This window comes from Populus euphratica, unplaced genomic scaffold (genome assembly GCF_000495115.2).
Source record: "Populus euphratica unplaced genomic scaffold, PopEup_1.0 scaffold20.1, whole genome shotgun sequence".
NCBI lineage: Eukaryota > Viridiplantae > Streptophyta > Magnoliopsida > Malpighiales > Salicaceae > Populus > Populus euphratica.
Window position 1 is genome coordinate 741,098 of NW_011499854.1, and position 25,149 is coordinate 766,246.

The window sequence follows — 25,149 nt, forward strand, 5'->3', positions numbered from 1 at the left end:
AAACAATTTTTTTTTTGCATGAATTAACATTTCATAAAATGAAAAAAATATTAGCATTACAAAATAAATAAATAAATATTTTTTTTGCATGAATTAACATTTTATAAAATGAAAAAAATATTTGTGTTGACTTATTTTTAAAATATTTGTTGCACGTATATTTTTAGCTTAATAACATTATTAAACCCATTAAAAACTTGACCCGGGTTAAATGGCTTATTGGTCTACATATTCAAAATACAAAAAAATATCTTCTTTTTATAAAGTAAAAAATAATAATTAGTAAATTATAGATTTTTTGAAGGAATAGGCCAAAACTTATTTTCAGCGTAGATACGGGTTCAATGTTTTATTTTAATAATTTTGATAAAATATCCTACAATTAGAGATTATTATCATAATTTTTTTAATAAAAATACCTAATTTTGATGAAATCTCCTACATTTAGAGATTAACACCATGATTGTTATAAAAACACTCAACTTTGATGAAATCCCTTACAATTAAGGATTAAAATAATGATTATTATAAAAACTCCTTAACTTTGATGAAATCTCCTACAATTAGAGATTGATGTCATAGTTTTTGTAAAAATACCTAACTTCGATGAAATCTCCTACAATTAGGGATTAAAGTAATGGTTTTTTTTTATATAAAAATTTTAGCTTCAACAAAATCTTCTTTGTTAGGGATTATCATTATTTTTTTAATGAGTCTTTTATTTTTAAGAACTGATATCTTATTTTTATTAAATCATGAATAAGCTCAAAAATATATCTTGTTTTAATCATAAATGAAACGGTAAGAGTGATGCTTATCTTTTATTAATCATAATTAACTTAGTACAGGATCTCTGAATAAATCAATGTTTTTTTTTATGATCTCTAATTTTTTTAATTATTAGATAACGACTCCAAAATAATTAATTTATTTTGGTGTTGATTCATCATGGTGTGACATATAGGATGATAACTATATTTCTTATTACATTTTTAGCTCTTTCCCTGTAACATTTGAAAAATTAGTTAAGATTTTTAATTATAATAAAAGTATATGGTGACTATTAGTTAAGATTTTTAATTATAATAAAAATATATGGTGACTTTTTTTTCTTTTTTTTTTTACATGTAGTTAGCTTAGATTTTCCTTGTGACAACTAGTTTATAGGTTGAGGTGGTTAAAATCATTTTTTAATGTAATAAAAAATATTCAAGTTGTAAAAAACTATTTAATATTTTTAAACTTGACCTAATATGTTAACATTGAAACCTCTTAATCTAATTCCTTGTCCAACTTGAGTTTAACCAATCGACTTGGACGGTTTAAAAATAAAGTAACGGATATGTGAAAAAGCCCAAGAATGAGATTGATAGAAAAAAAAATCTTTTGACTGCTTATCTAAATCAAGTTTAAAATTAAAATTATTTCAAATTCGCTATGACGTAAGCCAATCAATTTACTTGATTCAAAAATAACTTAGTTAATTAGTAAAAAAACTTAAGAATAAAAATGATAACACTAATAAAATTAACAAAAAAAAAATACTTCTGATTCAACTCCTTATCTTGCCTTGGTTTAAAGTTAATATGTGCTACAATTGCACAACTTGATCCAATCACCTTGTTCAATGCAAAAGAAAACCTAAACAACTGTTAATAAAAAGTATAAGAATAAGATTAAAAAATATTAAAAAATTAAAAAAAAAGTTGGATTAAAAAAAAAAGATTTTAATGGTTCATATAAATAGTGAATAAAAAAATATTAAAAAATTAAAAAAAAAGAAGTTGGATTAAAAAAAAAAAGATTTTGATGGTTCCTATAAATAGTGCAACTCGACAAAGAATCTCAGTTTATTTTAGCATACAAGGTACCATTAACTCTGGTCGATTTGCGAGTGAAGTGATTGGAGGCCATAGGTTGTAAAAGAAGATGATGGTGCTTCATTTTAGTCAAGATTAGATCCATTTGCAAGTGAAATAGAAGTGAAATGGATTTCTCTCCACTTGTTTCAGACACTCACATTCTAGAATCCTCCAAGAAACCTTGCCATGCATGGATCAAAATCAAAGAAATCAGGAAGAGAGAGAGAGATAGAGAGAGAGAGCTAGGTGCAAATAATTTCAGCAATTTCTGTCTTTTTGCCATGCTTGCGGATTTTACTTTTGTTTGCGAATTTGGTTTGTTTTCCAACACCCTGAAATCCACACGGTGTTCCTCCACCGCCGTAAAATTTATGGAGAAGGTTATGTTTTAGTCACTGTAATTTAAGATGTGTTTCATTTTGGCCCTCTTAATATCAATATTTTTTTGGTAATTTCACCATCAATCTTAAATTTTCAATTGTACTACCAAATAACTTTTATTTTTAAATTGGATTATTGCGTTAAATAAAATCAACAAATTTATTAATTATCTGCTTATTCTTCATGCGATCCCCATCAGATGATGAAACTAAAAAGGAATTTCAGCTTTTGATACAGTGTGAGAGAGATATTTGAGTGAATAAAGCTACTATTTGAGAGATTTAAATTTTATGTTTTGATATAATGCAGAGCACATGATCTATATTATTAAAAAATTAAAGAAAATGGGATCACATGAGGACGACGTGAACACTTAATGATTTTATTAATTATATTTAATGAAATGGTATAATTGAGAAACACATTTTTTATTATGATATAAAAAATACTTTAAATGTGAGGTTTGCCGGAAAAAAACTGGAAAAAAAAAAAAGCAAAGCCCAAACGGTGCGTTTTAATATGGGCGGGCTCACACTAAACTTGAAAATAAAAAAACAGAACGGTGGAAATTCGAAAAAAAAAAAAAATCCCAAATTTCAAAAGCAGTTATCTTCTCACACTAGAATCGAACCGATCATCGAAAATGGCAGAAGACAACAAAAAGTCAGAGCCGCGGCGAAGGGGATGGTCGATAGCCGACTTCGAGATCGGAAAACCCTTAGGGAGAGGGAAATTCGGCCGGGTCTATGTAGCCAGGGAAGTGAAGAGCAAGTACATAGTGGCATTGAAGGTGATTTTCAAGGAACAAATCGACAAGTACAACATTCATCATCAATTGAAGAGGGAAATGGAGATTCAAACCAGTCTCAGTCACTCTAACATTCTCCGACTCTACGGTTGGTTTCACGATGACCAACGCGTCTTCATGATTCTTGAATACGCTCACGGCGGTGAACTTTTTAAAGAGCTTAGAAAGTGCGGTTCTCTCTCTGAGCAAAAAGCCGCCACGGTCCGTCTCTCTCGCTCTCAATTTATTTTTACTGATTATTATTATGATTCATTTTATTGTTAATTAATTTCAGTATGTTGCGAGTCTGGCGAATGCATTGGCGTATTGTCATGAGAAGGATGTGATTCACAGAGATATAAAGCCTGAAAATTTGTTGCTTGATCACGAGGTGTGTTGCTCTTATTTGTTTTTTAATCAGAATTTGTGATTAATTAAATAATTGTACTTAATTTTGTTTAAATCCTTGTATGCTTATATTTCGATTGCAGTTTAGATTAATATGAGCAATTTTGAGGTTATCTATTAACAGATAATATCCTCTCTTTTTTTTTTGTTGTTGATTTGAGAACTTTGTTGAATGCTAACATTTGAAGGGTCGACTGAAAATTGCGGATTTCGGGTGGTCTGTGCAATCGAGGAGCAAAAGACACACTATGTGTGGAACTTTGGATTACTTGGCACCGGAAATGGTGGAGAATAAGGCTCATGATTACGCTGTTGATAACTGGACTTTGGGAATTCTTTGTTATGAGTTCCTCTATGGGGCTCCTCCCTTTGAGGCTGAGAGTCAGCGTGATACGTTCAGAAGGTGGGAAGGGTTGTGTTTTAATGGGTTATTTGGTCTGATTTGTGTAGAGAATTGAACTGGGATTTATGTGGAAAGTGAATTTTGTGATGCAGGATTGTGAAGGTTGATCTTACTTTTCCTTCCACTCCTCCTGTCTCTGCAGAAGCAAAGAACCTCATCACCCGGGTAAGTTTTTCTTTAAGAGTAACGGTATTGCCTTACTAGTATTGTCTCAACATGGAATTGCATAACTGTGGGGTTCAATATGTGATCTGGGTAATTTCTTTTTTGCAGCTTTTGGTCAAGGACTCTTCAAAGAGGTTGTCTCTTCAGAAGATCTTGGAGCACCCATGGATAATCAAGAATGCAAATCCAATGGGCACCTGTGATAAGTAGTAACATTTTCTAACTTGTGTTCTATTTTAAATTTTGTATTTAATGTTTTCGTCTTTGAGAACGCAAAGCTACTTCTAAAACGTTGTATTGACCTAGAAAGATGTTTGACTATCACTGCTTGGAACTCGAATATTAACCCTCTAAGGTGAATGCATCATAATTATATTCAGTCAGTTGTGTTCTATGCTCTAATTAATAATAGACTAGATTTCTGGAAGTGGTTTCCCACCCACTCGATTTAGAGTGTGTTTGTTTGTGAGATGAGCTGCCCGGCACAACTCTTAAACAAACACACTCTTAATCTAATAAGTGATTTGGAGACCGGTGGCAGTTAATGCATTTTTAGGAAATTTTCCTGAGATGCATTGTTGAGATTGTACTAATGGCATTAAGCCACGGTTCCTGAAAATACATAAAAAAAACCTAAACAATTTCCATATATAAACCTATAATATTCTTTCACTCCCACCTCTCCTACTATTTCCTTTAGTTAGAATCCTGAATCCAAGGACTCTGCTTGGGCTTCCCAACATTCCCAAGCGCCTTCCAAACAACACTGTTGCACTTGAACCCTGAACCAAAAGCAAGTTGCCAGATCCTATCACCTTGTTTGATCCTTGTATTTGTCTCCAAGTAAGCGAGTTCATACCAGACACTGCTACTCGAAGTGTTCCCAAATCGCTCCAAAGTTTTCTTTGATGCCTCCATGTATTCCTCTGTAAGCTCCAAGTTCTTCTGTATTTCATCTAGCACCTTTTTGCTAGTTGCTAGGATGCACACATGCTCAAAAGCAAGCTTGTAGTTTGGAATGTATGGTCTGTTTTTCTTCTTGAAGAGCAAATTAGTGAAAAAATGAACTTGTTCAGACACAGGAAGGACTAAAGGGCCTAGAGTGGTGATGTTGGCCTTGAGTGCATGGCCTCCCACCTCAACCAGATCCTTGCTAACTGACAGACCTTGCTTTCGTTCTGCATCTTCCCTTAGATGTATGCTTTTGAAGCTTCTGTTGTCCATGCCTTTGTGAGTTCGAACTAGCTGCATAGCAAATTTGAAATGTTAATAGTGCTCTGCTTTGACAAGTATGATAATATAATTTCACTGCTAGCACAAAACTATAGGGACAACACATGTATAGGGACTTGAGATTGCGATTAGTCAAAAGAAATATCTGAAGGAATAGGAAAAATATAGAGGTAGTACCTGCTTCAGTTCATACTTAGATTGCCATCGGTCAAGGCGGCAACTGGATAGAAGCATGGCTGCTGCGCCAAGTCTGAAGAAACAATTAGGAAGGAGCATATTCATATCATTGCCACTGTACCATGTATAGCTCACAGCTTCTGTGCTCACCACCAGTGCATAGCATCCAGGATATGCATTCAGAAGGTCTTTAGCTAGATCAATAGCTATAATGCCAGCAGCACATCCCATGCCACCGAGATTGAAGTTTTGAATATCATGCCTAAGCTTGTAGTGATTTATTACCATTGATGAGAGTGATGGGGTAGTATTTAGGATCCCACAGTTGACAATAAGAATTTTTATGTCCTTGGGCCTTATTTTTGTGGCGGCAAGAAGGTCATCTACTGCTCCAAACATGACCATTGCTGCCTCTTCACGGCCATCCTTTAGTGTTATCTTGTGCCCAGGTTGAAAAACTATTCTAGGCATGTAGGTCTCATCTCCAATGCCAGAATTCTTGAGAGCTCGGCGCTGAAACTCTATGGCGGCACCATTAAATTTGCCAGATTTCTTCGCCAACTCGATGAATTCATCCTTTGAAATCTGTACACAACATAACAAGAAATTACTGTTATTCTGTGTGTGAATCCACATTGTTTTTGGTGGCAAGATTATGATACTTGATTTACAACAATTGATAGAATGATCTATTTAGAACACAGGTTTTTTTTTTTTATAAGATTTGAAGAACACAAGTTAATTACCTTGAGTTCATTTGGTGGACGATAACAAGCAAAGTCGACTAAATAAGTAGACCGAGGGCTTAAATAAAGATAAATGTATATGATTAAACTCAACAATCCCACAATGAAAAGTGCATCAATGGGGTCACATTTTGGACAGAAATCTTGCCAGATGAAGAGCTTTCCAATCTGAGCACTGAAGATCACCATGAGAACTGGTGCTGTTAGGAAATAAAAGACAGGGCTAAGGAGATAGGAATATCCGAGCTTGACATATTTCAAGTTAACCGAGTTGAGGAAATCCGGCAACCCTCGTCGAACCCTCACAGAGAAGTTCAAAGATCCAGCATATGGCCCAGAATTCTCTATGCCCCGGTTCACAATTTCAGTGGATAACAACTCCTGCTCTCCTGCCATCGGAAGCAGTTTTATGAAACCAAGTAACGCTGGAGAGACCAAGAGGGTTATAGGAGAAACAACGTAAGCCCAGACAGCATCGGAGGTGAAAGGGGTGTGAAGAAGGAGGGCTGCCACAGAAAGGATTTATAGCTGTAGTAGGAAATAATATAATAAAGCATGGAGTTACGTGATGGCTAATACCACTCAGGAGAAGCTAACAGAAATAGGCAGGCTCTTGTGCATGAAAGCGAGTGAACAGCGGATTTCTATAACCCGAGAACTGGTGCTTGGGATAGATTTTTTTTGTTTTTTTGTTTTAATTAATACAGGTATTCAAATTAGCTTGTACTACTTCAATTAATTTTATTCACTTTTTTTATAAAATTTTAAATCTAACTAATTAAATTACATTACTCAAAGTAATGTATAGATGTTTTTGCTTTGCTGCCTTGAAGAGAGGGAAACAGAGAGACCAGTCACAAGGAGCTTACATGATTCAACGAGCGTAGTTCAGATAATTGCTCAAATTTCAGGCACTTAATTTTCCTACAAAACTCAGTGCTTCTACTTTCTAAAGATTATTTTGTCCACGTAAAACAAGAAGAAAAGCTTTGATTTTATTATTAAAATGAAAATATAAAAAAACAATAAAGCTTCTCACGGCATACTCCAGAGTAGATTATTTTTTTGAATGTATCAAATCAAATTTATAAAAAATTGTGTCCTTTAGGAAATTAAATTTTGAGATTGAGAATTATATGTTTTGATAAATATTATAAAGAGTAACTAAAAATTAAGTTGTGAAGTTGAGAAATAAATCTTATGTCGCAAGGGCCATTACATTATTTTTATTAAATTAAATGATAATAATTTTTTTATCAAGTTTAAAAGCAATTTAGATGAGTAGTCAAAACTTATTTTAACTTAAAAAAATTTTAAATATTATATTTTTAATATTAAAGCAACAACATCTTAAATCAATTCGAGCTATATTTTTAAATTCATCAATGATCTAATTAAATCAATTCGAGCTATATTTTTAAATTCATAACTTAGATCAATAATCTAATTAAATTTAATAATTTTATTTTTTAAAAATTATTTTTTATTTAATTATATAATGATAAAAATACATACATATATGAAAAACACCAAATGAAAATTAAAAAGAAGAAGAAGATCGTGACAAGTTGCACAAAAAAAAACTTGCAAATGTTGTAAAAAGAATGTTATAATATTATTAAAAAATAGAGTAAAAATTGAATGGTATTCAATAAAATAATATCTCACATATATTATTAAAAAAATTAATAACTATATATATAGCCTTTTATTTTAGTATTCAATAACTTTGATAAGTCTTTCTCAATTTATGGATTCATGTATTTTTAACTTTATTTCATTCAATCGTAAACATCTTTACGTTTTCCTACTTAAAAAAATATTTAAAAATTAACCTGGTGAGATTGCAACTGTAATACAACAACAGCGCATTCTTCTTCTTCTACTATGTTAAAAATTAACTTACAATTCTACGCACCACATCGCATTAACTTTTTTTTAATATTTATTAACATATGATTCTTGATTAACAATTAAATTATTTTCTTGATGTCAAAAAAATATATTGACAACACCTGTACATTCATTTTCTTGTGTTGAAATAAAATGATACAACCCACAACAAAGCACGGATCAACAGCATAGTGTGAAACTAAATATTGTGTCGATCAATTTGTGTTGTCCTTCCATACGTGCATGCATGCACTTCAAATACTAAATGCGATTACCAAAGATGAAAATTTGTTGTTTGCAAACATTCTAAGCACTCCCCCCTCAACGGGGATCTCATTACCTGGCAACAGTTTCCAACAAAGATGCTCACACTGAATAAATAACAAACAGTTCATGTCTATTACTGCAACAAAACCTTGAAATACGTTGTACCTAGAGGGAGTCTATCCATTCTATGTCCAGCATGAGTAAATCATCCAATTGTAAATTGTCTATTGAACATAAATCTGGTACTGACGCACTAGCTGGAGCATAACCCTCCACGTTACCTGCATTTCCAGTGGCACTTAAAACCTGCAAATTGGGCAAGGATGGCTCAACCATTTCCACCGGAGTTATCACAGAGGGACACTTATGCATTTGACGAAGCAAAGTTAAAGGCAATAGCCTTTATTTCCTTCTTGAACAATGCATCTACTGGACCACTAGGAAGTTGTGGCCTTCTTTCAGCAGGAAAATTGAATTGCCCACATTCACCACGAATACAATACTGGATAGCATCACATGCTCGAGCTGCTTTCTCTGGGGCATCATAAGAACCCAGCCATATCCTTTGTCCAGTCTTCGGAACCCTTATTTCAGAAACCCATTTGCCCCATGTCCTCATTCTGACACCCCTGTAAATTCCTGAATTTCTCCCTCGAGGAAATTTCTTAGGAGGAGCAGAGGACTGACAGGGATCCATGAGGAGGAGGTGTTCAACAATTGAATGTTTAAGGGTAAATGCAGGTAACTGCAAATCATGCAACTTAGATGTGAACAAGATAAGTGATGCAGCTCAAGCCTAGGGGAGCAGGTGGAGCTAACATGATAATGGCATGCGATGTTACAAAATGCATGTGGCAGTGGAGATACTGTCACGTTGTCAGCTTGCCATAGACTTGGAGTTTCCATTTGCAAAGAACAGCAATTGGCAAGACACAAATGTAATGCATTTGTCACGTGGACATTCTTAAATAAACAACCTGAACCTTCCCATTAAGGAAAAAAAACAGACAACTTTCTATGAGTAAAGATTATCATTCATTAGACAGAATATCAAGCTCACCAATATGGAATTTCTGTTAATTAAAGAAGATATGATTTACCAAAAAAACCAAGATGAAACAAAATACAAAACAGGACATAAATGCCTCCTCTTGTTATGTTTCAGTAACCATAAGGGTTCATCTGTCTATAACGCATCCAGAATTCAAAATTCAAACACAGACAGAAAACTTAATTTCAGCTATCAGCCTTCATTCTAAGCAATTGTTGGAGTTTCTTATCCCAATCCAAGACTTCTCAGTCTTTCAGATGCCTTGAGTAAACTGTCACAATGTCTATATCAAACTATCACCTGTCATAGAGAAAAGGCAACATCAAGCTTACACCTGGTGAACCAGGATAACTCCATTTTGGTTAATATTAATTTTCCTTTATGTGCTCCCACAGTTCCAGCACTATGCTAACATAAAACTGTTCAAAATTATATTCCGGTACTTACAAGTCTCGAAACATGTTTACATGGCACAGTGTAACTCTGAGTTCCAACAATCACTACCCAGGAAGTTATTTAAGAGAGTATTAAAGACTAGAGTAGAAGTTACATGTCTTCTCCATACTAAACTAGCATCTAGCAAAACACAACACTACCAAAGACACGTTGTCATTCTCTTCTGTACCCTTATCATGTTTCTGAAGTCTGAAACCACTTTATTTTTCTTGAGAGGAGAGGGGGGACACCCCAATCTGCTCTCGCTTGCCACTACTAACCAGCCATACTAGTCAATAAGAGTCAGACTGACAGCATCTCAATCGCAACACAAAGTTGTTAGCTCACTAATCATTCCTTCACAATTTTTGTTTTCAAAAGCCATCCCATAATCTATGAGAATTTGAATAAAAACAGCATTGATCAGAGAAGTATATCCACCACGATTAGAATCACAATAATGCTAGCAGAACAAAATGTTAAGCCCCAGTCAGCAACCTATGATCGAAGTCTTAAACATGCAGGAATTCTCACAATACGATGAAGATCCAACTTAATTCAAGAACATGAAACTTTTGACCTTGTAGGTTAAGTACAAAGTTAAATGTACATAACATGACATATACGATACTCCTCGCTCAGTCCACTTCACCTTTTGTTTGTACAGAAACACAATACAGAATGAAGATTGAATTGTTCACACAAACCTTTCCTTAGGAGGTCGAAGAAGTTGGTGCTTCCGCCCCTTTAGTTTTCGAAGCAGCATTATCTGCTGCTGATGGTGGCACATATATCCTTGCTTTCTTGAGAATTTCAGCAACAACCCAATTTTTCCGTTTGCTTAACGGCCTCGAAGGATCCAATCTAACCTGAAAGCCCACCCAATTCCACAGATTCGAAAACTTTAAAAAATTTCTCTGTTTTTTTTTTCATGTCGTTGAATTTATTTTCTTTACTTGTTTGAGTAATCAATCAGTTACTCATCATCATAATAATAATAAGAAGATGAAGAAGGAAAAAAGAAGAGCAAGAAGGAGAGGTAGAGGGTACTGACTCGATCGCCGATATTGCAGAGGTTGTTTTCGTCGTGAGCCATGAACTTGGAGGTCCGCTTGACGTATCGATTGTAGAGTTTGTGGTGGAACAGCCTGTCCACCGCCACCACCACTGACTTCTGCATCTTGTTCGACACCACCATCCCCACCACAGACTTCATCCTCTCCCTCTCTCTCCAAGCAAATCCTTAAACCCTATTTTCTCTTTTTACTTCTGAACTTCAGACACCAACGACGTACCGTTTCCTAAATGAAACCTTCGCCCTTACCTGTCCCTTTGTTTTTTTTAAGAAAACTTAATTTATTCTTACATGATCGCACTACAGTTAAATTAATTAATTTTTTAATATAATGAAAGAAGTTCAAGCCCTCTTGAGAGCATAGTTATTAATGGTATAGTTACATCATCTTAATTTTTTTCAGGTATTTTTTATATTAAAATATATCACAATAATATTAATATTTTTTATATTAAAATATATCACAATAATATTAAAATATATCACAATAATATTTTTTTTATTTTTAAAAAAATTAATTTTAAGATTAACACATTAAATGATCTAAAATATATAAAAAAATTTAAATATTTTAGAAATACAGTACAAATGTTCTCTAAATCTGACTTGATGAATCATTTTTAAAACTTATTAATATGATTTTTTTTCTAAGTTATATTTAAAATTAAATTATATAAAAATTATATTAATATGATTTAGTCAATTTATTTGATTTAAAAATAATTTGATCGATCAGTAAAATATTATGAGGATAAGATTGATAAAAAAAAATCTTTCAGACTCAATTTATTGTTTAGCTCGAGTTTAAAATTAAATCATGTAAAAATTATCTTAGCAAAATTCAATTGACTTGATCGTCAAAAAGCAACTCGATTGACCCATAAAAAAAATTTGAGAATGAAATTGAGAAAAGAAAACAAAATTTATAGGAAAAAAACTTACCAACTCATCTTCTTATCTATTCCATGTTTAAAATTAAACTTTGTACAAGTTGGCTTGTGAGCCTCAATTAATTTGATCAGTCCAAAAATAATTAAGATAGCTAGAAATAAAAAAATTGAAAGAAAAAAATAAATGAAAAGAAAAAAAAAACACCTTCTTTGTGTTCCAATTAATAGAACTCTACAGGGCATGGTCATTTAAGTGTAAGAGTAAACATAAATTACTTGTAAATTACTATAATATAATTACTATTTTTATTTTAGTGTAAAAAATATAGATTTTTTTTTTGTGGGGTAATTTAATCTTTTCTAATAGTTCATTGACCATTAAAAGATTATTCGTAGGTATATAATTTTTTTTTTGAATTTTTACACAATAAAATTACATTTTTATTTCTAAAGTCAACAAAACATAAAACTATTAATCAAAGGTTTTTTCATCTTTTCACAATCTTTGAAATATTAAAAATATTTCTTTATCCTCAAGGTCAAAAAAAATTAGAGTTGTTGCATAAGAGGTTTTTTGTTCTTAGGCTATAGTTAAAATATATATTTGCCATTAAAATAGATATAAAAAAAGTTATCCATTTAAGGGTGTTTTTGTTATTTTATATAGGTTTATTTGTAATTTCCTTGGTTATAAGAGGTGTTTTAGTCATTTTATGTTGAGTTTTAATTTTTTTCTTTTAAAAAGTTATTGCATGTACTCATTATGCACCAACATGTTAGTAACATTCATAATCTTTAGACGATGCATGTGACGCCACCCGATAAATAAACCTAGTCTTTCATCATGTTCTTGGAAGCGCCACTAGATCCTCTTCTTCATGGTGTGATGCTTGATAGAGGATGAGGAGTGATTTGTCACCTGTAAATGTTTTTTTTTCTTTCTTACTTTCTCTCTTTTCCATGAAAAATGCATGTTTGTCCTCTTTTTCTTTCATTTTTGAATTTCAGTCCTTATGTTTTTATTGATTATTTTCATCCTTGGCCTTTTTAGAAAAAAAAATTATATATTTTTCAATTTAGCCCTTAAATTATAATTTATCATATATTATTTTTTTCAATCCACTCCTTATTCTTTTGATTTTTGATTTTTTTCTTTAGCTTTTTTTGTTAAAGTTTTATTGGTTTTCAAGCTCGTCATTCAATCAAAGTTTATTTTTTTATTTTTCCAACTTAGCCCTTGTTATTTTTATTTCATTTTTTCTTTTTTCAATTTTTTTTTCAAATTAACCCTCCAATTTAATTCTTTTATGCCCTTTAATTTATTTTTTATTTTAATTTCCACCTTAATTCTTTTAATTACAATTTTTTATGTGATTTTTTTTTCAGTTTCATCTTTCGTTGTCTAATTAGTTCGGGATAAAGCTTCATAATTTTTCCATTTGTATGACATGGGTTGTGATTTAGGATGGTTGACTCGGGTTTTTTATCCTTTTTAGTTGAATTGTTTTAAAAAAAATTATCTTTCAATGTTAAGTTGATTGAGAATTAGGTTTATAATTTGTTTTGATTTGTTTTCTAAAAGGTTATCTTGATCTCATAATCTAGATCACGAGTTTAATCAATTGACTCAAGTGGATTTCTCTGTTTTCTTAATTTTTTTTAGTTTTATTTTTTAATGTTGGATTGATTAATAATTGAATTTCATAATTTTTTATATTTGCTTTTTATGGGATTATCCTAGTCTCATTATTCAAGTTTAACAAGTTAACTCAAGTTTAATAAACTTATTTTTTTTAATTGATTTTTTTTTTAATTCCATCTTTCAATATTGAGTTAATTGAAAATTAGATTTAATAATTTTTTTGATTTGCTTTCTGCAGGGTTATCAAAATCTTATGACCCAAGTAATAGATTTAACAAGTTAACTTGAGTTGATTTGCATCGATCCAATATGTTATCATTTTAATATTTTAAAAATTATCATCTTGATTTTTTTCTGCTAAAAAACACATTAACAACACCTGAATATTTTTTATATACTAAAAATTTCTAATCGGATTGCAACATAATGCAGGCAATAGTTTAGAATGTCCTGAACAATAACTTAGTGCTAAAATATAAAAAGATTTTCTTTTATATAAACTATTAAAACAAAAGCAAAAAATAAAAATAATTTACTGTGATTTAATGCTAAAATGGTGATTTAAGAAGAAAAATGATTTCTCATTATTTGGATCGCAAGTTTTGTGGTTAATCATGTTGGCTCGAGTCATTTATATGTTCTTTTCTAGTTAATATTTTTTCTCAACCTTACCATTCAAAATGAGGTTGATTGAGAATTGAGATTCATAATTATGTTTCGATCTAATTTTTATGGGATTATCAAGGTCTCATGACTTAGGTCATAAGTTTTACTATTTGTCAGGTTAACTTGAGTTTTTTTAAAATTAATTTTATCTTTCAATAGTGGTTTGATTGAGAATTGGATTTTATAATTTTTTTTATAATTTTTTTCTATAAAATTATCTCGGTCTTTTAATTTGAGTTTAGTAGGTAAACCTTAATTGACTCATGTCATTTTGTTTTTCTATTTTTTTTCAATTTAATCCTTTAACATTGAGTTGATTGAGAGTTGGACTTCATAATTTTTTTATTTGCTTTATACGAGGATTATTATGATCTTATGACCAGGATCGTGAGTTAGGATGATTGACTCGGATTTTTTTTATCCTTTTTAAACTTTTTTTTTTAATTTCATTATTTAATATTAAGTTGATTAAGAATTAGGTTTCATAGTTTCATAGTTTGTTATGATTTATGTTTTATAAGATCATCCTGGTCTCATGACCTAGGACATGAGTTTGGTCAGTTGACTTGGGTGGGTTTTTATGTGCTTTTTTTAATTATTTTTTTATTTTAACATTTAATATTGGATTGATTGAGAATTGAGTTTCATAATTTGTTTTAATTTACTTTCTATGAAACTATCTCGGTTTCATAACCCAAGTTTGATAAATTAACCCGAGTTGACTTAACTCATTTTCTTAGTTGAATTTTATTTTTAATTTTATCTTTTAATATTGGTTGATTGAAAATTAAGTTTAATTTTTTTATTTGTTTTTTACAGGATTATCAAGGTCATGACATAAATAATGTATTTGATAACTTAACTCAAATCGATTAAAGCTGATTCAATATATTATCATTTTAATATTTAAAAAATTATCATCTTGATTTTTTCTGCTAAAAAATACATTAAAAATATCTAGATATTTTTTTACGTACAAATAATCTGATCTGACCAACAATGTAGTGTGGTAATGGTCTAAAATGTCCTAAACAATAACTTAGTGTTAATATATATATATATATATATATATATATATAAATTTCTTTTGTATAAACTATTAAAATGAAAAAAAAGAATTACTATGATTTGATGCTAAAATGTTGATTTGAGGGGAAAAATTGATTTCTTGGATGGAAATAGTTAATTAGCACATGCAAATAAGGTGATTTAATGTTGTTTTACTTTTTGGATAAAATGATAGAATCAAAAGATTAAAGACTCAGCCTCCTAATTCCTTGGAGGCTAAATTGAGTTTTTTCCTCATATATTTCACAAGAAGAGTAATATCGTAATTTAATATAAAGAAGTTCTTTATCTTATCCAAAAAAATAAAAAACATTTATTTTATTTTTAATTATCCAGTAGTGAGAGGGAGAACCCAAAGACCGCTATCTTCTTTCCTTTTGCTCTTCCCTCTTTAGCTGTTTAGCTTAGCTTCATCACAATTACGAAAAACGCTTTCTTTTGTTGTAAAGTTCTTCTTGATTCTTCTTTTTCGTTGTTTTTTAGCTCTTCAGCTCAGGATATGAGTTTCTGAATTTTGTTTTTTTAAAAGCCAATTTAGTAGTCAAGATATTGAATTTTTTAAGAGAATGCCTATGTTTTTCGTTTGATAAGAAGAGGTTTGATTGTTTCATGATTACAGCGATTTGGAGCAGTGGTTTCTTGTCTTTGGTTTGAAAAGGCTAAAAAATGTTGCTTTCTTGATGACCACTTCAATTGTGTTATGCAACAACCTAAGCTTTAACACTAACCATTACCAAACCCCACTTAGGAACAGGAATTTATTTGCCAAATCATCCAGTTTCTCACTCCAATTGAGTAATAGGCGGAGATTTTGTGGGGTTTTTCCAAAAGCAAAGAAGAATGGGAAAAATCATTCTAAAAAAAAGAGAAGTTGGTGGCGGAGGTTCTTTTTTGATGAAGATGGAAACTGGTTTGGATTAAAGGATGAAGATTTGCTTGATGCTGAGGCTGATTTTTCTGAGAATTCAATTGATGAGGAGTTGTCCGAGGAAGAGAAGTTTGAGGCTTGGAAGAGGAGAGCTGAGGCAATTGTGGAGCTGAGAGAAGCACAAGAAGATATGTTGAATGAGGATAGTAGGAGGTGGGAGGATTGGATTGTGGATTACGGTGATAATGGTCGTGATGATGCTAGTAATGGTTCTTGGTGGAGTCAAGAGTTTGATGGAAATGGTGGAATTGGAAATGGGGACTCAGTAGAGGATGCGCGGTCGGATCCTACTGACCTTGTACCTGAAAAAGGATTTGTTGAGTCTGTTAGAGATTTGGTTCTTGGCAGGGAAGAGGAGGATTTGCTTTATGAAGACCGTGTGTTCCGGTATGCCTCATTGAATTCGGTAAGTGAATTTCATTTCAATGCACTTTGTTTCAGACTGAAGTAATCCCTGCCTTATGCCATTCTTTCCTATGTTGATCTGGTTGTTTATGGGGTATCCATTGAATTCATAACTTGGTCATATGTCTCTGTGCCAATTGAGATTGTGCTCTATTCTATGTGCCTATCGAAAAATGTGGCGCTAATTTTATGAAATCGGTGATCTTTAGTTAATCAATCAAGCTATCTTCCAACCACTTAGCTTTAGCTTTGCAGCACGTAAACTGTAGTGATGCAAAATAATGGACATCCACGTGAAGAGGGATGTGCAATCCTATTTCCATTTTGCACATCAATATATAAGAGGATAAAAGTATCTATACTTTTGGGGTTAAGTTAGATGTAAAGAAGAATTAGACAGAGTATCACTGACTTTTGATGGATTTTAAATAGTATATGATCAAAGTGTTTGGTTATTGAAACAGTTCACAATGGACATTTTACATTTCTGTAAGCTTTGATCTTTGTTGAACTCGATTACTTCATGCTGAGTTACATAAGATATTGTAAATATATGTTTTGTTTATGCTCCCATTATTTTAAAAATCTGCTTATTCAAGCTGGCATGCTTGTACTCAATACACAGCTTGACACCATATCCATATCCATATTCATCTCGTTGCAGGCTAAGTTTTTGGCAGTATTGATAATCATACCCTGGGCCTTGGACTTTGCAGTTCATGATTATGTTCTCATGCCCTTCTTAGACAGGTAATAATTAGGACAAAATGGTTGCTTAAGCGATTTCTCCTAATCTTAATAAGAAGAAATACTTGATATTTACAAGTTGCTTTCTTCTCTACCTGAAAAGTTTTAAAGTACTAATGCTTATGCTGCACTTAAAGCTGACTTTCTGATTAAGTAACTCAGTCTATGTCACGAACAGATATGTCAAGACTGTACCACTTGCAGCGCAGATGCTTGATGTGAGAAAAAGTCAAAAACTTGAGATGATCAAGGAACTAAAAGTCGAGAAAGCAAGATTGCTGCTTGAGGTAGAGATTGGTAAATCTCCACCTCTTTCTGATGAGGAGGAATGGTGGGAACTACGGCATAAAGCGTAGGGATAACATTTTTTTTGCTTGCTTTGCTAGCTCATGTTTACTACCTATTTGATTCCTCTGTGAATTTTCTCAGAACGCTTCTCATGAGTAGAAGTTTCATTTAGATGGTGTTCTTTAACATTAAATATTAGGGTTATTTTCTTCATAACATTAAACAACTTTGAACAGACCCCCTCACTCCCAGGAAAAAAAAAAGTGTCCATCAAATTGTAGTCAATTTCTGATTGAAAACTACAATATGGCATGTTATACTGGATTTGTTTCCCTATAAATGCAATACTAAGGAAAGTTTTCCATACTCTTTGCTGATGAAAGTAAATATAGTGAATTCTATGCTTTTCAACTTCTGGTTTGTTGCTCAAACAGGTTAGAGCTGCGGGATGATTGGAGGTTAGAAAACCGTAGATCATTTGCCAACATATGGTCAGACATGGTATTTGGGATCTCAATCTTCATTCTTTTGTACTTCAATCAGAGTAAAGTGAGTCATCAGTCGTTCTCTTTGCACAATGCCTTTTATGTATAGAATTGATATATTTTGCATCATTGTAAAAACCTTGATCATTGTCATTGTAATAGCCATCATCTATCAAGCAAAAACTGTGGTATTGTATAAGCAACAATAAGTAGCATGCAGCTTATTTATGGTAAAAGTTGCGGATTTTCATGTTTATATCAATTTTCACCTAGTCTATATTCATTGCTGCGAGAAATTGTTTAGCTTTTTTCAAGAAAACATGGAACCACTCTTGCTTTGCTTGTCTACGAGCATTATTCACTTTTGAAGTTCTTTGCTCTTCTACATTGTTATAGAACATCCCAGGAGTTGTTGCAGAAATACCTGGTGAATAGTTTTCACCTTTTTGCATTTGTTCTGGTTAAATTGCATTTGGAAATGATTCATTCTATCATACCCTTGCATCATGTTTTTATAATTTTCTTTTCTTTTTCTTCTATTTATCCATATTGCAGGTAGCTTTGCTGAAATTTACAGGTTATAAAATACTGAACAATGTTACAGATATTGGGAAGGCATTTCTAATCATACTTATCACAGATATTTTTTTGGGGTAATATTTTTTGCTCTGTACTAAAATACAATCGTTAGTGTATGTTTTCCACTGGTATTTTATTTTGTATGCTAGTTCAGAAGTTGGCTTTGAACAAATTCTGCAAGTGATACCAAATGTAGAATAGCTTGGTGTCAGTCACCGCAGTGAATGTGGAATCTGTAATTGGCTTTGAATGAATTCGTGCAAGTAATAACAATCTTTCAGTTGGTGAAGATGTTGAGATTCCGTATATAAACTCTTTGGCACCATATTGTTTCTTGCAGGGTTTTTCTTAAAAAAATGCTCATTATTCTTCTAAGAATTTCACTTTCACTCTTGTTTGCATAATGAACATTATCCTTTATGACATTGAATACTGTAGGTATCACTCCGAATCTGGTTGGCAGACCTTGCTGGATGTAATTGTTGAGCACTATGGACTTGAAGTTGACCAATCTGCTATCACCATTTTCATCTGCCTCGTTCCTGTTGTCATTGATGCATGTGTGAAGCTTTGGGTATGTTATTTTGACTCAAATAAGTGTTTAGTCGAACAAAATCCAATAAAAACCTTTATTTAGAAAAGCCTGTCTGTGGTTAAACTGGAAGTGATTACCTTTATTGAAGGTAAAAGGTAATCAGTTCCTTTCCAAACATCATTAATTTCCACACAGGAATGTGAGCGAATGAAGTGATTATACTTTACTTGAAATGAAGAGGGTGGGGGTGGAGCTCCACCCCCACCCCAAGCTGCTACGCCCCTCCCTGTGCTTAGCTATGAATTTGGAAGACAAAAACGTGGGGAAAAGTGTCGTATATGGAAAGAAAAGCAAATTTCCATTGGATGATCCTGTGTTCATGGTGGTAAACTGGAGAGATAGCCGAAGTCTCAGCCATTTTAAGATTCAAACGAGATAGATTTTATGCACCTCTTTTAGCTATTTGACAACTTGGCCATTTATCTATTCTCATTGAACGGTAGGAAAGTTAGTCTTGCAGTGCCCATAGCTTGTTCACAACTTTATTCGAGTAACATGATGATAATGTCCTTATGGACATACTCTTTCTCAATCACTGCATGGCCAAAGGTCTTCAGCTGCACATTGTTTTCAACTGTTTCTTTTGTATATTGTTCTGGAGAAAAAAAGAGAGGTCATTTTAAGAAATGATATGGTCTTTCTTTTCTTAGTTTTATTCAGCAGTTTCCACAGAGATGTATCTGGGTGATGCGCCTGTGGTTTAAAATTACATGCCCATGCTCCTTGTACGTGCCAATTATGCATATAACCAGCTATATATTACTCATAAATGAAGTATTCTCCTAAAAGAACTTCTTCATTATGTGATGGGACATCATCGGAATAATTTTCTTTTGTTTATTGTCAAACGAAGTTCACTAGAAAAAAATGCTCATGGTTTCTTGATTAACCTTTTCTATGGATTTTGTATTTTGAAACTAGTGTCTCATTCTATTAATTATGGTTACTAATCGTTGTTGATTGCTTCTGGTGTTTGTCTTACAGTTGTTCAAGTACCTACCAAGATTATCCCCGAGGGTGGCAAACATATTCCGTGAAATGAAGCGCCACTAGGCAAAATTTTTGGTTTGGTCCAAGAATCCTTACATTTTTTTCCCTACCTCCACACATTTTCCCCCTCTATATATCTTCCTCGATAGAGGCCTGTCCAGTTTTGCTAGTGCATGGACACAATGAACTCCCAAAGCAGGCCATTATTCTGCATGGAGAGGAGTCTTATGCTTTGTTCAAATACCTTCCCTCTGTTTATTTGATTTTCAAATGACTCGGTGACAATAAGAGGCCATCATCTCTTTCCCAGAATCTGCTGGCCCGGACTGCTACATGTTTAAACAATACAGAGATATTTTCATTCGTTCTCAAATGGATCAATTTCCTTATACATGTGAGAAATAGTTTAAGAAGGAAATAAATAAGGAGTTGGTTTAAAAAGGTGAAAATATTGTTTTTAAGATGTTTATTTTTTTTATATAAAGATGATACTTTTAAGATACAACTAAGCATTCTAAAAAAGTTAAGATAAAGGAAAGAAAATATGGTTTTATTGCTTTTTTTTTTTTGTAGTTGCATGTTTTATTAGACCTAGAAGCATTATAATAATATATTATAACTGCTAAAGAAATTATATGATTATTAATGAAATAATTATATTTTAAATTAAATTGAATATATGTTATTTAGTTTTATCCTAACAATAAAAAATGTTAAAATTAATTATGAAAAATAAAAAAATTAATTCAAAAACAAATTAATTTCACTAATATATTTTGATGTAATAAATATTTATCTAATAGCATTAGAAAATCCACTATAGGAGCTCATCCAGTATGATTTTCATTTAATTTATTACATAATAAAAACTCACACATAAATAAATACTAAGGAGAAAGTGTTTTTTTTAATGTGGGATATATATTTTTTTCTTCTTTATTTATTTACAAACTATATTAATAATCATTCACTAGTTTATAATGAATGTCTTCTTACTTGATAGAATTGTGCTTTTAAGAAGGTATTTTACAATTTAAATTTTTAATTAGTGTTAGAATTTGAATCCTACTAAAGTTATTAATGTTTGCAAATTAAATCAAAAATTTTGTTGTAAAATAAAAGATATTACACATATAATATTATTCAAATTCTTAAAAAGATTTACAAATGCTTAGCATTATTATGGTTATGTTCTAAAATTTTATTTTCATGAATATTTACAAGAGAACCCTAACTCTTATAAAAACGACATCACTTCTATATTCATATAGGTAAAATTATACATGTCTCTATTATATTAAATATAAACTTTAAATTCTATTAAGAGTTTATATTCATCCTCTATTATGTAATAAAACATATTTAATACTATCATAATAGGATCTAAAATTAATTATTAATGTCTAACAGATACTAAACAATAATTTGTTATTACCTATTAAATTTAAAGATAAACTTATTGTTAATTCAAAGTTGGGTTTCTATTATCAATATCTTTAATAATAGTTTCAACCTCATTCCATTAGTTGTCCAACATAACTCATTTCAAATTATTTTTTAATTTTGTAATTTTCTAATATTTAATGTTTAGGAAAAAGTAAAATATGCTTCTTAACCTCAAAAGTTTTTGAAATTATTTTTGAAACTAGATTTAATTTTATTAGTGTGTGAAAATTCTTAGCTCAAAATATATAAAAAGGAATTTCTTAAAAGGTTTTTGGTTAATGATAATGGTAAAATAATTACATAAAATATAAAATTTCAAGGACAAAATTTACCAAGTTTATAATACATCATAAACTCAATATGTTAGGTGTAAAAAACTGTAATTAAAGCGTTCAAAATTACACTAACAAATATATAAAAAATGAGATGGAAAAAGGAATTGCCTAACTCTAAATTCAATTTTTTTTTATACATGTTGTGGTGTAAGATGTTTTTCAATAGTATTTTTATTTAAAAATATATTAAAATAAAAATTTCAAATTGTTTTATATCAGCATATTAAAACTATAAAAAAAATAGTAAAAAAATTAATGTAATGCACACTTTCAAAATTTAATTTCAACTATAATGTCAAATTACCTCAATTTTCTCTCGTTTTATTGGTGGGCTATTAAGGTTCCATTTGTTTTTAAAGCTGGAAAGTGTTTTTACAAAAATCAAAATTTTCTACATCAAATTAATTTTTAGATATTTTTTGATATATTTATATTAAAAATAAAAAAAATTATTTTAATGTATTTTCAAGGAAAAATTATTTTAAAAAAATTCTATAACAAAAATAAAATAGATATGAGTATGAGTTGTAAATCATCATTCGTCAAAATATGTGACCAAAAATTATATAAATTGCACAATAAATTTTAAAATCTTATATCCGATGCAATTACTATGGATCCGAAGAAAAAAATTAGAAAAAATAAACTCTCCTATGATGAAAGCGAACAATGATTGGTTTCATTTTTATTTTTATTTTTTCAATCCGAGGCCAAGCTTAAGCTTTTCAAAACGTGGCGTGATCTAACTTCGTGAAAGACGCAAAGTAAATGCTTTTGAAAGTGACAATAATTACCACACACAAATCAAACTTATATATATAATGATACTATAAATGGTAACAGATCCATGGCTTTCCTGCTTGTTCTTACTTCCTTCTTACTCTCTCTCTTGCCCCTTTTAGTACATAACTAACTCACAGAGCCAACTCGGCCTCCAGACTCGTTTCAACTCAGCCCACATGCACCCCCTCCTGTCAAGCTGCATCAGTTCTCAGGCTCTCAGTTTGACCAGTAAAGTCTGCAACTTTATCATACTTCTCTCTATATAACAAGTACAGCACTCTCTAAAGTTTTTTATTTTATGTTATGGTTGTAGTAGAATCTTAGGTGAATGGAATGTGTGTGGTTTTGGTTAAAGTAAATCCAAGAGCTCATTTTCCTAAGAAGGAAGTTGAAGTAAGAAAGGAACTTCTTTTTTAGGTGAATCAATGAATGATTGACAGCATATGAATGAGTACATGTATGTGAGTGTGTGTAGCTCTGTATGCATGTGATGATATGATTGAATTCTTGTATGGAAGGAGGCAAAGTGGTAATTAAAATGGGACTTGTTGGAAATAAATTAATACTTGCAAGAAAACAAAAGGGAAAGATTTTGCAAGTCCTTCTATATTTGCTCTGGGAGCTGTATAAACAGATGAGATGGCTAATAATTGTTGACTTGAGAAATTCTCAAGAAAAGAAATACAACTCTTAGGATGACAAAATTTGTCATTTGTCACTTGTGGTTTATTGTTGGGCATAGACTATTGATTGATTGGTGTATGTCTGTTTTATTTTGTTATTTTTTCTCTTTTGGTAAGAGGTTCATGGTTTTGCTGAAGAATAATTGATGATGATCTACTTCGGTTGCAGAATAAGGGTGCTTTTTGTTTGGTTAAAATAGAAACTGCTGGCTTTCTATAGAAATGGAAGCCTAACAGGAGGAGGTACATGGTCTCTTGTTTAACGAAACAGTTATGTTTCAATAAGACTTGAGTGAACTGGGAAGCTCTCAGGAACATGTGAATCTTAGGAATACCAATCTGTCAGGTTAATTGGAGAGAGTGAAGTGACCTGTTGGCAATGAATGAACACTTTGGACTTGGATGCATTCAGCTACTGCGAAGGGTAGTAATTATTTGGGGCACTAAACTCTGCCGCAAGATTGAATTATCATTTTAGTAATGATTGACAGTTACATCGGAGCAGATTTCTTTCGACATTGAATCTACTTTACATTAACAAAAAGGTTATTTTTAATGTAAAGTGACTGCTTTCTTGGAAACCTACCTAATAGATGGCTGAGATTTTTAATTAATGGTTCTTGGTGTTCAGTTCAGATAAATGCTTCTTTTTACTGTATTCAGTTATACTTTTGTCGAGTCTGCCCTTATTGATTTGATCTACTAAGCAAACTTACATAATAGTTCAGATTTTATGAAAATGACATAATTTATACTGATTTGGTTTGAACTTTTGATCATGTATAGTTGTTAGGATTCTGTATAGTAACTTGGGGTTGATCTGGGGAGTTTAGCACTTCTATGGTGACCTTGTTAGCAACGGGGGTGGCAGGACTTCTCAAACTACATGTGCTGAACATTATTTTATTGGGAAAGGTGGGAACAACCCCCCCCATGAATGACTCTGACTGATTGAGTTTCACTTGTTTGTTTGGTGGGAGGATCAATGACTCTGACAGATTGAGTTTCACTTTTTTGTTTGGTGGGAGGGGGGTTTTTAAGAATCTAACTACAATAATGGGCTGAAAGTGACTTTCTTGTGCGAAGCCAACTGTTCTTCTTGGCTGCTTCCTTCTTTTTCTTGTGTGGTTTCTGCAAGCCTCGTATGGGAAGTGAAGGTTCTAATCTGTTTTCTCGAACGGAACACCACACATTTTGGCTGCCTAATTAAACAGAGGATCCGAGAGACACCTTGCAATTTTAAGATTTGACTTGAAGGTAACAATAACCTAAATCTGCATGCCACACTCAATAACTGAGAGCATAATTTTCAACTGCTTGCACAATCTGCTGCACACTTCTCATACCTTCTTTTTTACTTTAATAATGTGCTATTTTTCATTTTTTTTCAGCTTGTGTGTGATTTAGGTGCTCTTTTATTTGATCAAAACAAAGCACTAGGCTAAACCCTCACCTTAACTAGCAAGGTATGGCTATTTTCTGCCCTTTCAGCGTGTTTTACGTGTTTCACATCACTGAAGCTTTGTCCAGTTATGATTCTGAAACACTGAGTTTATGCATGCAGAAGTGATTGTACAGGGTTGCTTATATTTGTGCTGTAAGGTCTATTTCTGTGATGAACTGGAACTCCACTGCATATGAGGGGAACTGGGATAACATAGCAGGGTTAAGTCCCATGACAAGTGACATTCCAAAACAAGTACGACTCTTGTACCATGAGTCGGGGGTGGGGGGGG

At 31.8% G+C, this 25,149-nt stretch overlaps 5 protein-coding genes across 7 annotated transcripts; 2 read left to right on the plus strand and 3 right to left on the minus strand.

Annotated features, from left to right (window-relative positions):
• Window positions 1-2,806: 2,806 nt before the first annotated feature.
• On the plus strand, window positions 2,807-4,398 carry LOC105122505 (serine/threonine-protein kinase Aurora-3-like). Its single transcript, XM_011021633.1, has 5 exons — window positions 2,807-3,252; window positions 3,326-3,421; window positions 3,627-3,841; window positions 3,934-4,006; window positions 4,115-4,398. The coding sequence occupies exons 1-5, from the start codon at window positions 2,887-2,889 to the stop codon at window positions 4,214-4,216; spliced, it is 852 nt and encodes a 283-aa protein (XP_011019935.1). The 5' UTR covers window positions 2,807-2,886; the 3' UTR covers window positions 4,217-4,398.
• A 50-nt stretch (window positions 4,399-4,448) lies between these two features.
• On the minus strand, window positions 4,449-6,679 carry LOC105122506 (3-ketoacyl-CoA synthase 15-like). The gene is made up of 3 exons (XM_011021634.1): window positions 6,163-6,679; window positions 5,417-6,001; window positions 4,449-5,251 (listed from the first exon to the last, which is right to left on the minus strand). The coding sequence occupies exons 1-3, from the start codon at window positions 6,556-6,558 to the stop codon at window positions 4,703-4,705; spliced, it is 1,530 nt and encodes a 509-aa protein (XP_011019936.1). The 5' UTR covers window positions 6,559-6,679; the 3' UTR covers window positions 4,449-4,702.
• Window positions 6,680-8,264: 1,585 nt separating this feature from the next.
• Window positions 8,265-11,154, minus strand: LOC105122507 (30S ribosomal protein S17, chloroplastic-like). 2 transcript variants are annotated; one of them, XM_011021637.1, is made up of 3 exons: window positions 10,863-11,154; window positions 10,516-10,677; window positions 8,265-9,299 (listed from the first exon to the last, which is right to left on the minus strand). In XM_011021637.1, the coding sequence occupies exons 1-2, from the start codon at window positions 11,022-11,024 to the stop codon at window positions 10,522-10,524; spliced, it is 318 nt and encodes a 105-aa protein (XP_011019939.1). In that variant the 5' UTR covers window positions 11,025-11,154; the 3' UTR covers window positions 8,265-9,299; window positions 10,516-10,521. The 2 variants fall into 2 exon arrangements, with proteins under 2 accessions (XP_011019939.1, XP_011019937.1); XM_011021635.1 differs by lacking the exon at window positions 8,265-9,299 and adding an exon at window positions 9,342-9,673 and having other exon boundaries at window positions 10,863-11,153.
• On the minus strand, window positions 8,687-9,228 carry LOC105122766 (ethylene-responsive transcription factor ERF015-like). The gene is made up of 2 exons (XM_011022053.1): window positions 9,190-9,228; window positions 8,687-9,067 (listed from the first exon to the last, which is right to left on the minus strand). Exons 1-2 carry the CDS (start codon window positions 9,226-9,228, stop codon window positions 8,687-8,689), a joined length of 420 nt encoding a protein of 139 aa, XP_011020355.1.
• Window positions 11,155-15,456: 4,302 nt separating the features above from the next.
• LOC105122508 (chloroplast envelope membrane protein-like) lies at window positions 15,457-20,478 on the plus strand. 2 transcript variants are annotated; one of them, XM_011021639.1, is made up of 7 exons: window positions 15,457-16,483; window positions 17,147-17,232; window positions 17,408-17,560; window positions 17,952-18,066; window positions 18,558-18,655; window positions 19,020-19,155; window positions 20,161-20,478. In XM_011021639.1, the coding sequence occupies exons 1-7, from the start codon at window positions 15,830-15,832 to the stop codon at window positions 20,227-20,229; spliced, it is 1,311 nt and encodes a 436-aa protein (XP_011019941.1). In that variant the 5' UTR covers window positions 15,457-15,829; the 3' UTR covers window positions 20,230-20,478. The 2 variants fall into 2 exon arrangements, with proteins under 2 accessions (XP_011019941.1, XP_011019940.1); XM_011021638.1 differs by having other exon boundaries at window positions 15,458-16,483; window positions 17,408-17,581.
• The last annotated feature ends 4,671 nt before the right edge of the window (window positions 20,479-25,149 follow it).

Excerpts from the sequence above, each read along its gene's own strand:
- LOC105122508 (XM_011021638.1), top strand. The coding sequence starts at position 15,830 with ATGACCACTTCAATTGTGTTATGCAACAACCTAAGCTTTAACACTAAC. Across the intron at positions 16,484-17,146 it reads GGTATGCCTCATTGAATTCG|GCTAAGTTTTTGGCAGTATT; the intron begins GTAAGTGAATTT and ends ATCTCGTTGCAG. Across the intron at positions 17,582-17,951 it reads TGGGAACTACGGCATAAAGC|GTTAGAGCTGCGGGATGATT; the intron begins GTAGGGATAACA and ends TTGCTCAAACAG.
- LOC105122506 (XM_011021634.1), bottom strand. The coding sequence starts at position 6,558 with ATGGCAGGAGAGCAGGAGTTGTTATCCACTGAAATTGTGAACCGGGGC. Across the intron at positions 6,002-6,162 it reads GTCCACCAAATGAACTCAAG|ATTTCAAAGGATGAATTCAT; the intron begins GTAATTAACTTG and ends TGTTGTGTACAG. Across the intron at positions 5,252-5,416 it reads CTAAGTATGAACTGAAGCAG|CTAGTTCGAACTCACAAAGG; the intron begins GTACTACCTCTA and ends TTTGCTATGCAG.
- LOC105122507 (XM_011021637.1), bottom strand. The coding sequence starts at position 11,024 with ATGAAGTCTGTGGTGGGGATGGTGGTGTCGAACAAGATGCAGAAGTCA. Across the intron at positions 10,678-10,862 it reads TCTGCAATATCGGCGATCGA|GTTAGATTGGATCCTTCGAG; the intron begins GTCAGTACCCTC and ends GTGGGCTTTCAG.
- LOC105122766 (XM_011022053.1), bottom strand. The coding sequence starts at position 9,228 with ATGGAAACTCCAAGTCTATGGCAAGCTGACAACGTGACA. Across the intron at positions 9,068-9,189 it reads GGCAAGCTGACAACGTGACA|TTACCTGCATTTACCCTTAA; the intron begins GTATCTCCACTG and ends CATGATTTGCAG.
- LOC105122505 (XM_011021633.1), top strand. The coding sequence starts at position 2,887 with ATGGCAGAAGACAACAAAAAGTCAGAGCCGCGGCGAAGGGGATGGTCG. Across the intron at positions 3,842-3,933 it reads CAGCGTGATACGTTCAGAAG|GATTGTGAAGGTTGATCTTA; the intron begins GTGGGAAGGGTT and ends TTTGTGATGCAG. Across the intron at positions 4,007-4,114 it reads CAAAGAACCTCATCACCCGG|CTTTTGGTCAAGGACTCTTC; the intron begins GTAAGTTTTTCT and ends TCTTTTTTGCAG.